The 15,322-nt window shown below is 39.2% G+C and overlaps 2 protein-coding genes across 22 annotated transcripts in view; one reads left to right on the top strand and one right to left on the bottom strand.

The window, feature by feature from the left end:
- Positions 1-15,322, bottom strand: part of Osbp (oxysterol binding protein) — a 420,928-nt gene that overhangs the window by 6,742 nt on the left and 398,864 nt on the right. For all 21 annotated transcript variants that reach the window (XM_067098146.1, XM_067098127.1, XM_067098129.1 and 18 more), the window contains 3 exons: positions 7,759-7,928; positions 7,294-7,460; positions 4,590-4,810 (listed from right to left, as the gene is read on the bottom strand). In XM_067098146.1, the coding sequence (XP_066954247.1) occupies positions 4,590-4,810; positions 7,294-7,460; positions 7,759-7,928 (558 nt within the window). The remainder of the gene's footprint in view (positions 1-4,589; positions 4,811-7,293; positions 7,461-7,758; positions 7,929-15,322) is intronic.
- Positions 1-15,322, top strand: part of mRpL55 (mitochondrial ribosomal protein L55) — a 59,813-nt gene that overhangs the window by 41,107 nt on the left and 3,384 nt on the right. The window lies entirely within an intron of this gene.

The following is a 15,322-nucleotide window of genomic DNA, read 5'->3' as shown; positions in this document are numbered from 1 at the left end:
CATCTGTCATAGAGTCTTGAAGATAAAGGACAGCTTTTCCAAGACTCTTACCTAATTCATCAGTTTAAAAGTTCAGTTATTTTTTTGAAACATTAAACATGCCACAAGACAACATAATGAAGTTTTGTCAAATTCAGTTATGGAATGGATGTATCAATTCATGTTAGGCCATCACTGAGATGCTACTCATATACTACATCTGATTTTACAGTTAGAGGATGGATGCACCAATTCATGTTAAGCCATCACTGAGATGCTATTCATATCATCTGTCAAATTCAGACCCAGTACATGGATCTAATTTACTTTTAAATCTTCCCTTGCTGTCTTACCTCACCCTTCTCTTAGTTCATACAACACATAATGAGCTGAGAGAAGTGAATTTTACATTATCCAAAAAGGGAAAAATTTCTTTAGTACCACTTTAGTAATTTAGCAATTGGTGCTGAACAGATTTACTGACTGTACTAGTGTAGCATTACACTTACGGCTGTAAAGATATGCTATTTGACACTTAAACCCTTTTTCTTCGAATTATCTAGTACAGTATTTATATAAAACATGTACATTATAAAAAAATTTTTGGCTTTATTACTACATAAATCAAGGAAAGAGGGTTCACGAATCAAAATTTCAGACTGTGGCTTCTTTGTCAAAATACCAAATTGAAAAGAAATTTGTATTTTTCCTAACATACAAACTACGCTTTCACATATGGAATACTCTGCGCTTACCTATCTTCGGCTCTTCTTGACTTGTCTCTGAAAACAAAATCATAACGCCACCTGGGTTACATGGTGTGACCTGACCCCGACCTCCTTCCCCACTGTCTGAGACAGCCCATACACAGCACCACTCAACCTCCTGGAAGGAGTGAGAGATCGAGACTACGTGGGGCAGTACAAGGAGGGTAACTTTACCTATATGAAAGCGTAGGTTTGTATGTTAGGAAAAATACAAATTTCTTATTAATTTGGTATTGTTCTGACACATATGCAAACCTATGCTTTCATATATGGAGCCTCACCTGAAAGTGGGAGGATGATCTCTCGGGTAACCATGCAGGAACATTATCCCTAATACCCACAAGGACTTGTAAGATTGTAAGCTGATGTAATGTACTCACTTTTTCTTCATAATGTAGCTGATGACACCTTCCCCTCCCAACGGAGCTCCAGTAGGGCTCTACAGCGTTAAATGACTTGTTGTGCAGCCACCTCCAGACCCAAGGTGAAGGTATCTAAGGACCTGTGTTCTACGTCCTTAAGGCAGAACGAGGTGAATGTCGTTTGCCTCTTCCAGACCCCAGCCCAGAGGACCTGCCCTACCAAGTGGTTCCCCTTAAACACCAACAACAGCCCTAGTCCTCTGATGTTGTGAGCCCTGACTCTGGCTGGGGCAGGGTCTTTGTTACCTTCCAAACGGTATACCCTTCCAAATATCTCTCTCAGCCAGAAGGAGATAGTGTTCCTTGACATCTCCCTCTTCTCTCGACCAGTGCTTAAGAAAAATCTACGATAGACCAGTCTGTGGGGGCTGTGCATTGATGGTAGTCTCTCAAAGCTCTGACCAGGCATAGCACCATTTTATCCTGTATGTTACCTATGAAGTTCTTCAATGAAGGAATGGAAAAACCATCGAACCTTGGGTTGTGTGTGGAGGGGTTCTGGGTCTTCGCCAAAAACTCTGGGAGGAAGGTGAAGCTCATCGATGTCCATCCATGAGTGTGGGTCATGTCGTATTAGAGGGCATGAAGTTTACCCATCTTCTTCGTCGACGCCAGTGCCTATAGGAAAACTGATCGTAGGGTCAAGTCCCAGTCGGAGGCCCTTCTAAGTGGTTCATAGGGTGCTTTCCTAAGGGAAGCAAGGACCTTGGTGATGCTCCATTCTGTGGGTTTAAATTCTCTAGGAGAACAACTCTTCTCGATTCACGTCCGACAACTCCCATGAAGTTGACAGGTCTGATGGGAGTTGTCAGATATATGTCTCAAGGTTTGAATACCCAGGAGTGGACCTATAGTCTCTAATTGCTGACACGGAAAGGTACTCCTTCTGACGTAGCGAAATAAGGAAGAAATGCCAAATCTTTTGCAACTGCTTTGAGGGGATGGAGACTCCTCTCACTGCACCAACGGAGGAAGACCTTCCATTTACCCTGGTACAGACTGGGGGAAGAGGGGCTGAGGGGACTGGTAATGACTGCAGCAACTTCTGAAAAACCTTTCTTTCTAAGGAGTTGCTGGACAGCCTCCATCCATGAAGCTGGAGGGAGGCCATTGCCCGATGCAAATGGCCATTGTGCTCGTTTCAGCGGGGTTGGGGTGGAGGGAAGCTGTCTTAGGATGTCTACCAGAAGGTGGAGAAGGTCTGCGTACCACTCTGCTTGTAACCACTTTGGAGCTACAAGTGTCATCCTCAGACCCTGGGACACGAACAGTCTGCCGATGGCTTTCTGAAGTTGACTGAATGGGGGAAAGGTGTATATGTCTAGGTGCCACTGGGTGCCGGAAGGCGTCTTGCGGGATACCTCTTTTGTCGGGGGCAACTTCTTGTTCCTCACTGTCGTGAACAGATGCACTGTGGGGCCAACCCACAACTTGAGTAACCTGTCCACTGCACCCTGTTCTAAAGACCATCCGTTGCCACTTACTGATCTGCTCTGCTTAGTTGGTCCACCATGTTCTTTTTCCCAGGAATGTACCTGGCTGTCAGCATCAGTCCCTTGGTCTCTGACTGTGCATTTCCATGGCTAAGCCGTTCAGGCTGTGGGACATCGTGCCTCCTTGCTTGTTTATGTATGTGACCACTGAGGTGTTGTCGTTTGTGACAACCATGGTTTTCCCTTAGAGGAGATCTTGAAAGTGTTGGAATACCAGCCAGACTGCTCGCATCTCCAAGACGTTGAAGTGATACTGACATTGCTGCTCGTACCACTTCCCTGAAATGCACATGCTGCTCAGGTGGGGGCCCCAGCCCCTTCAGGATGCATCTGAGTAAACCAGCATCTCTGGGAACAGCCAACTTAACTGAACTCCCTGCAGATGGTTTTCTGGGCTCCTCCTCCACTGGAGATCCTCAATGTTCCTTGCTGTCACACTCGTCAACCCTGTGTGTACTGTCTGTCCTTTGCCTTCATTCTCCATTGCAAGGAACAGATATAGGTCCTGCCCCTGGGTACCAACTTCTCTGAGGACAACAGGTGACCGATCAGGGCTTGCCACTTCTTTGATTGGTGAGGGTTGGACAGGAAGGAGCTGGAGGCCTTCGCTCTCACTGTGTCTTACCATGCCCAGGTATCTGATCTTCTGTGCCGGAACTAGGTCTGACTTTGTGGGGTTGATCAAAATTCCTAGGTACCTGCACAACTGCAGAACCTCATCTGTCTCTCATGGCTTGTTCTGCCGAGGGTGCTACAATGAGCCAGTTGCCAGGTACCTCCATAGATGGATGCCCCTCTTGTGGGACATTCTGATGCCAGTTGAAACACCCGGGTGAATACTTGTGGGGGATGTCGAGAGGCCAAAGCAGAAGGCCCTGAATTGGTAGGTGATTTTCCTGGAGACAAAACGTAGGAACTTCCTGGAGGAGGGGTGTATTAGGATATGGAGATACTCGTCTTGAAGGTCCAACAAGACCATGGAGTCTCCCTCCCTGATCAACTGGGCTGTCTCCATTTTGAATGGAGTCAGCTCTATGATGCTGTTCAATGTTGACAGATCTATGACAGGTCTCCATCCACCCGATGCCTTCTCCACCATGAAGAGGCAGCTGTAGAATCCCGGTATGTTGCCCTCCGATACTTCTACTGCCCCCTTCTTTAGCATGTCTCATATCACCTGTTGCAGGGCTCTCTCTTTGGGTGAGTCCCTCAGGTAAGAAGGGAACTTCAATGGTACTGATGTCAACAGTGGTTTCTGCTCGAAGAGGAGGAAATATCCCTTACTGAGGTTCTGGACTGTCCACTCCTCTGCTCCGCACTGTTGCTACTCTGGCCACTTGTTCCCCAGACAGCCCCCAACCTTAGTCTGATGTGGGGGTGGAAACATCCAAACCTCATCTAGCAATAATCACCACAAAATTGGATATATCAACACTAAAAATGGTAAACAGGGCCAGGCAAATGCTAGGCACTGGGAGTACATACTCCCAATCACCCATAAGAAAACTAATATGAATGGAAAATGTGAGATGAATAAAAAACGTGCAAATGCGAGTGCGGCTGTGAAGACAATGGGGAAGGAGGTTGGGGTTAGGTCACACCACATGACCCAGGTAGCGTTAGGATTGTGTTTACAGATATAAATTGAGAACAGCCAAACCTTGGTAAGTGAGGAGTACTCCATATATGAAAGCGTAGGTTCGTATACATGTTGGAACAAACATGAATTCTACTTTGAATTCTACTTAAACTAGCATTCCCAGCCCGAGAAGAACCCTAAAAGAGTTCAGAGGTCTGGTTAAACAGATCATTTATAACTAACTAACTAACTTAAAATAGCTAATATAATTTGACTAGAAGCAAATTTTTTAAGTAAGTGATGCAAACATTCCTATGAACGCACAACATAATATGATTATAATTTATACCTTCAGCTGCAGCTTGCTCTGCTTCTGCTTCTCGCTGACGTCGAGTGGCCCTTTGTTTCTCTTCTAACCTTAGTTTTTCTCTATTGGCTTCATCCCAACGGCCCTCCTCCATTAACCGTTGGTCTGGTCTCAAGCGGGAATCCGTTGGCGATACATTTTCTTCGGGTTCATTGAGTTGGCATGCAAACTCAGTGAAATTATAATATTTCTCTCCATCTGGACTGCAAAACATTAAATGAATTTAGTCAACATATACTAGTAGGCCTAAATTCAAAGAGTTCTGGTCAAATATTCAAAGAAAAGGTGTGGAAGTAAAGAACACACACCCTTCACTTACTGAACAAAAATACCTGGCAGTAATTATCTTTCATTATGCTGAGTAACATTATATTTCGTGCTAAGTTAATGAGTTTGGTGTCATTTTCAAGCTAAAGAGTTGAACTTTATCACAACATTTTTAAAAAGGTAAAAAAATTTTTTTACTCAGTATCATGAGTAAAAAGTTAGCCATAATGAAAAAATTTATTACTTTTATAAAAAAAAATCCTGATAAATCAGAGAAAAGTGATATCCAATTTCTGTTCACAAAATGTAAAAGTAGAATAAATTAATAAATTGCCTTTCTACTACTGTAATATGAAATTCACGACTATTTTAGCCATGTATTAAACCCTAAAGAGCATTCAAAAATGTAAAATATACTTGATACAAGTTTGCTGAGTGGAATAACAGTTTATGTCACTTTTTAAAAAAATTTGCCACAAATCAGAATATATGCCAATCTCCATAATAACAAAGCATCCATCTTTGCTATATTCAAATTTTGTTATGACACTTTTACAATTTATGGTGAATTTATTAAAAAATATCTTCTGATGATGACTATAACCATCACCAACATCTCAGAGTTTGAGAGTGGCTGACGATTATAATTGTCACCATAATCTCAAAGGATTAATCAAATTAATTCAGGAACTAAAACTCTTCATATAGAATCATAAAACAGTGATCAAAATTATTTTCAGAAAAATAACTTGAAGATGTCTAGAAATGCTTAGGTTTATGACTGGAGTGTGTTTAGAAATACAGTATTACAAATGATGTTGCTGAGGAATGTGGGCTCACAGGTTATAAAACAGGTTTTGACGTACGGAAAACCTATTTTTGGTAGTCGCAGTGAGTCCCCAAATGAGTTACTCTCTCATGGTCCCTCTAGGGCTCCATAAGACAGACTAACCAATTACAAAGAATTCTCTTATAGTTGGTCTCAGCCAGAATACTGCTTGTTGGCACAGTGATAAAATATAAAGGACTTGGGATGAAGGGCTCTAACTCCTGTCCTACAATGATTACCTAGGCTCTACATCATGCACAGATGTGACAACAAGTCGGCTCCACCTTCATACATATGGTTTGCAAATGTGGTATGAAGAAAGATACTGTGTTACCCCCAATGTTCACAACTATGAGCTGATTTTACACCAGATGTTCAATAATATTTAACTCAAAGCCAAATTAATATTTTTTACTTAAATGACGTTGTTGTTATTTATTATTACAATTACCATTATTATTATTACCAGAACTGTAGATGTTGTTGTTATTTATTATTACAATTACCATTATTATTATTACCAGAACTGTAAATGGAATTATCAGCGATGTTAGTTGGTACCAGCCGATCCATCATCGTACCTAAATATGCCTCAACATTCACAGTTTAGGTAGATTCCACTGACACAGCATACAGTATTACTGTACATCCAAGTTAGCTTTTGACTAATTAACAGGCCTACACAAACGTTTGGTAGGCTGAATTTGAATCATCATACATTCAACCTGGCTTACCAAACTTATGGTTTGTCTGATAATACATTACTATGTCTTATAATTAAGAACCATTTACTATTTCATGCAAAATGGACATAAACAAATGCACTGAGAAACGGCTGTTTGCTGATGTTAGTTACTGTAACACACACATCTAGTAAGAGTTGCATGACAGATGTTATTTGTTAAAAACTTACTCAATCTCACAGGTGATTTTCGTAAGTAAAATTAAATTTTTATTCATCCTTCACGCAATGGAAAAGAGGGTCTTAAAAAAGTTACAACTAAATTCAAGTTGATGGTTGTAGCAATGACTGAAGAGAAGAATAACGTGAAGGCTGCAAAATTTTTTGGAATAGGCAAAAGCAAAGTGTGAAACTGGCAAACTTGCAAAATCTCACACATATTTTACTTAATATTTACTGAATTTACATATAAGGTAAGCTGTATTTTTAACTCAGCTTTGTAGATTTACAAAAAATGTATCTCTGACTTGTGTTTCATTTAGCAACTACAGCACTGGGAATGTCAGTAAAACTCAATCAACTGATGATTTTGAGAATATGAACATTACCAGACTGCAAATGACACATGATTGCAATGTTCATATAAGATATGTGCAATATAATTGGATACAGTTAATTCTGAATACAACTGTACTATTTGAATTTTGCAAACAGATATTGTTGGTGCAAAGCTTAACTATGGCTAACAGTTCACACACACATAAACATACAATTTGGCTGCCTACCTGATATATCTTGCCTTTTGCTAGATTTAACAACCTTTATGAAGGCTGTTTAATTTGGAAACTTATTAAACATGAAACCAGGTGATAAAATTTTTATTAAACATGCAAAAACAAAATACTTACTCCACAGGATTTCTCTTCCACAAAATTTTTGGTGGCCCAGTTTCATAGACAGGCTTTCCTCCCCTCATAGTCTGTGAAGTAACACGACAGGCCTCTATTTTTTCATTCCATGTACCAGTGATAAACCACTTGAAAGTACCTTCACTGTCTACAACATACCCTGTGACCTGTAATGTTGGGTTGTTTACAATATTATTAACAGTAACAATACAATTGTTGATAAAACATATACTAGGATAGGTTTTCAAGATGTTTACACATTATGGTTACCTTTGTAATGGGTTTTACAAAAATAATTAAAATTCATCCAAACAAGCATTACAAAAAGTCTCAAAATACTTATGTGTTCAATTTGATAAACTTGTTTACAAAGAAAAACTATCAATTTACTGTAATGCCATTTTGGGCAGGAAATTTAATTTGACAACCTTGTTTACAGATAAAACTATCAATTTACCGCAATACCTTTTTGGGAGTTTCCCTGGAGAAGTACGAATATGCTATGAATTTAAGGCAGCATTTGTCTCCTGTCTTGTGATTGATGATTTCCATTTCTCCATGGTTGTCTAGCCACAATTTCCCCACAATCATGTTGTGTGCAGTTGTAGACACCTTCCTCCAACTATAGTGGTTACCTAAAAAGTAAAGAAAGATGTGAAGTCAATTACATAAATATAGTTCGACACCTATGAAAGCAGTACAGTTAGCCCTCCCCCCCACATTTAAATGAAGATAAATGGTTCCACACTCCATCCAGTTAAGTTAAGTATACCTTAGTTTAACCAGACCACTGAACTGATTAACAGCTCTCCTAGGGCTGGCCCGAAGGATTAGACTTATTTTATGTGGCTAAGAACCAATTGGTTACCTAGCAATGGGACCTACAGCTTATCGTGGAATCCAAACCTCATTATACCGAGAAATGATTTTCTATCACCAGAAATAAATTCCTCTAATTTTTCATTGGCTGGCCAGAGACGCGAACTCGGGCCTAGCAGAGTGCTAGCCTACAACTCTACTGACTCATCCAACGAGGAAATGCATCCATCCAGCAAAGGAAAATAACCTGAATGGATAAACCAGAGATGATCACAAAAAACAAAGGCAATCAAAGTAAAAAGAAAAAAAAAAAAACCACTGGCAAGTATGGTATAACAATCAATCAGGAAGGCAAAGTTGGAATGCAAAGATAGTATTGTCTACATAAAAATCCAATAAAAATTTATTGTACATGTGAGCATTACAAACAAATCAGGAGTACTGCTGGGCCTTTCAAGAAAAAGTTGGTAATACTATTACTGTACTAGTGGCCCAAGCATGATTGATCTATTAAACGATTACTTTACTGTTGCGTATACTGTACTGTGGAAAATAATCAGAAATTCCTAGTTACCTATTAATATAGCAAGGATATTAGCCAATTTGGAATACAAGTAACAGCAAAAATAGTAAAAATAAAAATACAGATGAACCCAAGAAATCTACAGGTCCAGGTGGATTCCAACCAAAGCTGATAAAGAATAAACGCTCACACCTATAAAATATCCTTGGAGAAAAGGAAAGCACTGGATGATTGGACAGAGCAACATTTTGCAATATTATTCAAGAAAGGACCAAGCAATGAACCAGGGAACTATCAGCCTAAGTTCACTTCCTAAGAAGGAAATATAAACTATTTTAGGAGACAACATAATATGACAAATTTTAAATCAATTTGTATTTTTCATAACTAACAAACCTCTGGTCTTTACATAAGGGAAAAGTTCTCTAGTGCCAGGTGGAGTTCAGTTAAAAAATGTTAAGGAAATTGGTGGCATCAGGAGATGGGCAAGATGGCAGTAGGTAGGAGGAGGAGCCATCCTCCTATGACCCATCTCTGAAGATAGCATCAGTTTTTCTCTGACCACCTTTATAGGAGGAAGCATTTTTGCTTTCTCTCCTAAAAACCAGTTATTTTGCCATATCCTCCCCACATTCGCTACTGGATTCTGCTTTTCCTTTTGGTTTTTGTGTTCAGTGTGATTTTGTGTTCTTGTGTGTTCCTACTGTGAGTAAGCAATCCCACAACCCTCCTAGATCCATTAACTCCAGAGAAAATGCCCCAGTGTTAATAACAATCCTTGTTCCCGATTTCTGCTTTCCTTTGTGAATGACCCACATTCTACCTGCCATAAATGTAGAGCTAACTTCTGCAGCGTAAGTAACCCTTGCCCTGAATGTGTTGATTGGCCTCTTGAGCAATGGAAGAGATTTGGTAGGAAGAGTTATAGAAGGAAGTCTGTGCCGCCATCTTGGGAGGGTTTTCCATCCTTGATGGCAGCTTCCACGTCTTTCCCTTCTAGGTCTTCCTCTTTCTTTCCAAGAACTTCTCACACTGCTTCTTCTTTCATGGAAGATTTTACTCCCTCTCATTCTTCTAATGCTTGGTTATTGGAAGATTTGTTTGGGGGGTGCATATCTTGTAATTGATTTGGATGCCCCTGCTCCTGCAGAGGGGGAAACCTTCCCCACCCCCAAGAGGGTAAAGGCAGCCCCTCCTTGTTGTGTGTTTTCAGGCAGTGATTCGCAGAAGCTGTCAGACTGTTGGAGCTCCTTAGGCCTACCAGAAATACTGACCCTTTCCGGCCTAGTGTCTCATTGTTTATCCACCTGCTCTCCAGTTTTGTCTGCCATAACAGTTTCCCAGAGCTTCCGTCACGTTAACCTCCTCTTCAACACTCACCATCACTGTTCCCCACTCCATGATGTCATCCATGTTGCCTTCACCTACTCCAACTGCTCCTGACTCTATTATCCAATGGTTTGTGATAGAGTCAAAGGTATCTTCTTCATGGAGTTCAATCAATTAGAGGCTAAAGTGTCCAAGAAGAGACATCTTAGATCTTCTTCTCCTTTGTCATCTGCGTTCTTCCTCATCTTCTTCTTCGTCTTCTGCTCCATTGATTCCTGTCAAACGTTGGAGGAAAAGAGATTTTGGAGCCTCTCCATGCATGAAGATTTGGGATTCTCCTTGGGTTCTCATCATTCTTCCCCTGTGAATGTCATTTGATCATCTATGCACGTACATGCTAGTCCAGTTCATGCTTCTTCCCTTTATGCCTCACAGTCCTGCTCTGCTGCTAAGGTACATGTACGTGCTCCTCCGACTGTTTCCACCGCACCTCGACCAGCTCATGATGTTACAACTGTCAACCCTACAGTTCAAGCTCTCAATCAAAAGGCCTTTCCTCCCCATCCTGCTCCAGCTTCAAGTGCTACGACAGTCTGTAGGAAGGACATCAAGGCCCCCATCAAGAGATCTAAGCTGCCGGTTCCTTATCTTCGTTCAGATTCTCCATACCATCATTCCTGATCACATTCTCCTAAAGAAGATTCATGTTCAACACTCTCGCTCACGTGGGTGGGACCAAGACTCACACTCTCGTTCACATGGATGTGATCGTGTGACACATAATAAGAGTCGCTCACACTTACATTATTGTGTCTCGCGCTCCCTCTTGCATTGACGTGACCAAACTACATGTTATCCATCCCCTTACCAGCAGCGTTCCCGTTCACGTCCTTGGCAGAGATACACACTCTCATTCAAACGTACATGCCAGAGATACATGCTCTTGTTCGCACATACATGACCAGTCTTCACATCGGAGTTCTTCGAGGCATCGTAACCCATCATGACATTCACCATCCCAACGTAATTCTCGTTTCCACTCGCAAGGGTGTAACAAAAATCAAGACAACTTTTCCATCGACTTCTAGAGATTTACAGGCTCCCAACAAAGTCTTAGGCCCTGAAAGAGCTTATGCTTCAGTTATTAATCAAGATATTCTAGACCCTAGAGGCCAGGAAGTAGAGGATGCAGACCATCAATAGTTTTTCTCTTCCTATAATGATGTACTTGACTTGATTCGTGGTTGCAATGGGTTAGAGCCGGTAGCATCCACTTCCGATTTATCTTGGAGTATTGATGCCTTGCTGGGCCTTAAGAAAGAAGTGAAGATTCTCCTAGAATTGGAAAGGGAAATTCTCAAGCAAGTCAATTCCCTTCCTTTATCTCAGGCCAGAATAATTCCTTACGATCCATTACATCATTCAAATTGTTACCTCCACCTATGCCGTGACAAAAACAGTCTTATGTCACTACACTGGGCGTAGTCCAACAAAGGCAAGTCGAACCAGACATTGTTCGGTTAGGCACCGGGGTATGCTTGGACCAAGTTAGGGCAAAGGGCACTCCCTGTACCTATCAAGAATCAGCAACTTTGGAAGCATCTGCTTCATCAGTTTTTCTGGCTGTTTCTTGGCTAGACCTATGGTTGTCAGCAGTGGCAAAGATGTCATCTACCGTTATGGTCGAATTTTCAAAACAGATGGGCTTCCTTAGGTTATTACAATCTGGAGGTAAAACCACAATATACCTGTCCCATCTAATGGCTAATATGTGGGCCAACTGGCTGCTTAAGAGAAGAGATTCTACCCTTTCCGAATTTTCGAAGTTCGTCAGTACATATTCAGTGTTATCCTTAAGAAACAGGAATATTTTCATTTCTACTACTCTCTTCCAAAGAGACCACCTAGATTCTGCAATACATTTTGAGTCAAAGTCTAATTCAAGGTTTTTGTAAGGGAAGTATCATCATGCTTACCTAACTTTTCAAGAATTCCACATGTTAAATATATATGACAAAACTTGAGCAGATGAACAATCTCTGGATTTCAAAAGGCATTTTACAAGGGGTCACATGGGAGATTAATGATCAAGTGAAGAATTTAGGCATCACGGGTGTTAGACTGGAAGGAAGGCTGGTTAAATAACAGAAAACAAGGCGTTGTCATCAGTAAGACAGTCTGGCTGGTAAAAGGTCACTAGTGGCATGTGAAGTTTTGGTGACAGGGTCCACGGTTCTTCATTTGCTGGTTACAATTAATTAGTATCAATTTCTCTCTACATACAATATATAATTGTACTAACCATCTTTCATCTTCATTCTATGTGAAAAAATCTGATAATGACAAAATGCTTACATTACATCATCAAACCTCCATGATGAGATGAAGCAGAATGAACTACAGGGTATAGGCACTGTAATGGCCTGTAACTTTGGACCTCCTGACAATACATCAGAAGGGTCATCAGCTCTTAGATCTTAGAGTGCATGATTATCTTTTCTAATCCATAAAAATGTATTATTCCTGAACTTAACTACCTTAACCATCATAACCAATAATATAATAATTACATATGAAGACAGTTTGTATCCTAATGTTTTCAATATAAGCCGCATCAACTGTGCTTAGTAGCAATGGCAGTGTGGATGTTAAAATTAATTTTAAACTACAACTTGGACAAGTGTACATGTATTGCTGGTGGCTTGTATATGTATTTGTGTTTCATTGTATTTACATCTTTTATACTTATATTAACCCTCTTGCGCTTATGGGGGTTCCTATAGTGCTATCCGGTACACAACTTATGCCGTGGAGGGAAGAGTGGGGCTCAGGCGGGAAAGTTTCTTTATAAAAATTGATACGTCCAAACTATAACTGATATATGCTTCTGGTTTGTTTTATGATGTTGGCAAATGATTGAATTTTTTCCTAAAGCAATCAGAAGATCTTTGCAAGGCTTAAAAATAATAAAAAAGACAAGATGAACGCAAAATTTTTAAGGAAAATCATAGATATTTTTTTTTAATAATCATGAAAAATATAATAATTAGGTTTGGGGTTTATTTTATACGTAAATTGTGTGGAAATGTTTGAACTTTCACATGGAAGCAATCATTTTGCTATAAATGTGTTTGCTGATTAGCTGTTACCGATTAAAAAATGCTAATTTTTTATGGAGTGCAATTTTCGGATGTTCCAACCCACCTATGTTGACGTTTCGTATCGTACCCAAGTAAGGAATAAAGATAGAAAAAAAATAAAAGTGGCCTTAGAAAGCTGAATACATTTCCTACAAAATGCACAAAAGAAAGATATATGGAATAAAACTGAGCAATTGTCGTTAGATTACGGACAATCTTTTTTTCTAAGAAAATATACGGCAACGATTATTATATAGAAACATTGATATATATAATATATATATATATATATATATATATATATATATATATATATATATATATATATATATATATATATATATATATATATATATATATATATATATATATATATATATATACACACACACACACACAGTAAACCCCCGTATTCACGGGGGATGCATACCCCTCCCCCCACAAATAGCTAAAATCTGCAAATACTTAAAACCCCTCTAAAAACACTTAGAACTGCCTATTTTGATAGTTCAAACACAAAAAACCCTCTAAAAATGCTTATACATGAGGATTTTAATAGTTTTATCACAAAAAGTACATTTAGTCATGAAAATGATACGAAAATATAGTAATTAGTGAATATTTCTCAGTGAAAAATACCACGAATGGGTGAATTTTCCATGAATAATGTGTGTATATGTTCCACAGAGAAATCTGTGAATAATTGAGTTTGCAAATCGTGGGACTGCGAATACGGGGGTTTACTGTATACGTCTATATATATATATGTATGTATGTATGTATGTATGTATGTATGTATGTATGTGTATATATATATATATATATATAGTGTGTGTTTGTATACATACAGTAAACCCCCCGTATTCGCGTTCTCATGGTTCGCGGACTCACGCATTAGCGGGTTTCTCTGTGGAACATATCTAGCCATCATTCGTGGAAAATTCGCCCATTTGCGGTATTTTTCACTAAGAAATAGTCACTAATTACTGTATTTTCATATATTTTTCATGAATAAATGCACTTTTTGTGATAAAACTATTAAAACACTCAGGTATAAGCATTTTTACAGGGTTTATCTTGGTTTAAGCTATCAAAATGGGCAGTTCTAAGTGTTTTTAGATGGGTTTTAAGCATTCATGGTTTGACCTATTCACGGGGAGACACATCCCCGCGAATCTGGGGTTCACTGTATATGTTTTTGTGCAAAACATGTAAAAATTGAGCAGGATTTTTAATTATTTTCTTAGTTTTGTAAAACTGAATATGTAGGGCATAATTTTGGTGACGAATGATGAAAACTAAGGAAGATATTGAACTTTGAAATATGTCATACTGACATTCCCGAGTTTAATCAAAGTAACAGATTACGCTTTTTTCACTGTAGTATTTTCAAATCATGCAGTATTATAATAAAGAATTACTTTGGATGTTGGAGAGAAATACAGAAGAAAATAAAATTCACAATTATGCAAGATTCAAAATAAAGTATTTTTTCCATGCTTTGAAAGTTATGAACTTGGGGAGAATTTTGCAGGAGCAGCATCTGACATTGGAAGTTCAAAAGTAAACAATGCACACTGCCATCTACTGACAAAAATACATACAAAATATAGAAAATGGGAAATACAGAAAATGTGAATTCATCACAGCACCGAGTTAAACCGGGAAGATTGAAATAAGTACAGCAGCAATACTTTATGAGCATAAATGAGTATTCTCGTGATTGTAAGAATACACGGTAGTTAATCATAGAATACTCAGGATAACATGGTAGTTCTTTACAAAAATTCTTACTCACAGAATAGGCATATAGAGCAAATTTTGACCTTGTGACCCTGTCTGTTCAAATTTATGCATGTTCGCAGGTAGGGTAGTGTCTTATATTTCTTTCTCTGCATCTCCTCCCACTTCTGTGTGGGGTCAATGCTTCTGACAGCTTTCCTCCACCTGGCTCGGTCAAACACGTCATCCTTTGACAAGTACTGATTTTATATATATATATATATATATATATATATATATATATATATATATATATATATATATATATATATATATATATATAGAGCCTCGATGGCTTGGTTGGTAGAGTGGCAACCACAGACTTCATAGAAGCCTGTGGCGGGGTTCAATCCCGCAGCCGACCAGTCAGAGGCGGAAACTTTGCTATCCGTGCAGACATCCCGGGATTACGTATGTAATCAACGGATAGGTTTGC

Source organism: Macrobrachium rosenbergii, chromosome 54, assembly GCF_040412425.1.
Source record: "Macrobrachium rosenbergii isolate ZJJX-2024 chromosome 54, ASM4041242v1, whole genome shotgun sequence".
NCBI lineage: Eukaryota > Metazoa > Arthropoda > Malacostraca > Decapoda > Palaemonidae > Macrobrachium > Macrobrachium rosenbergii.
This window is presented reverse-complemented; position numbering and strand designations above follow the sequence as displayed.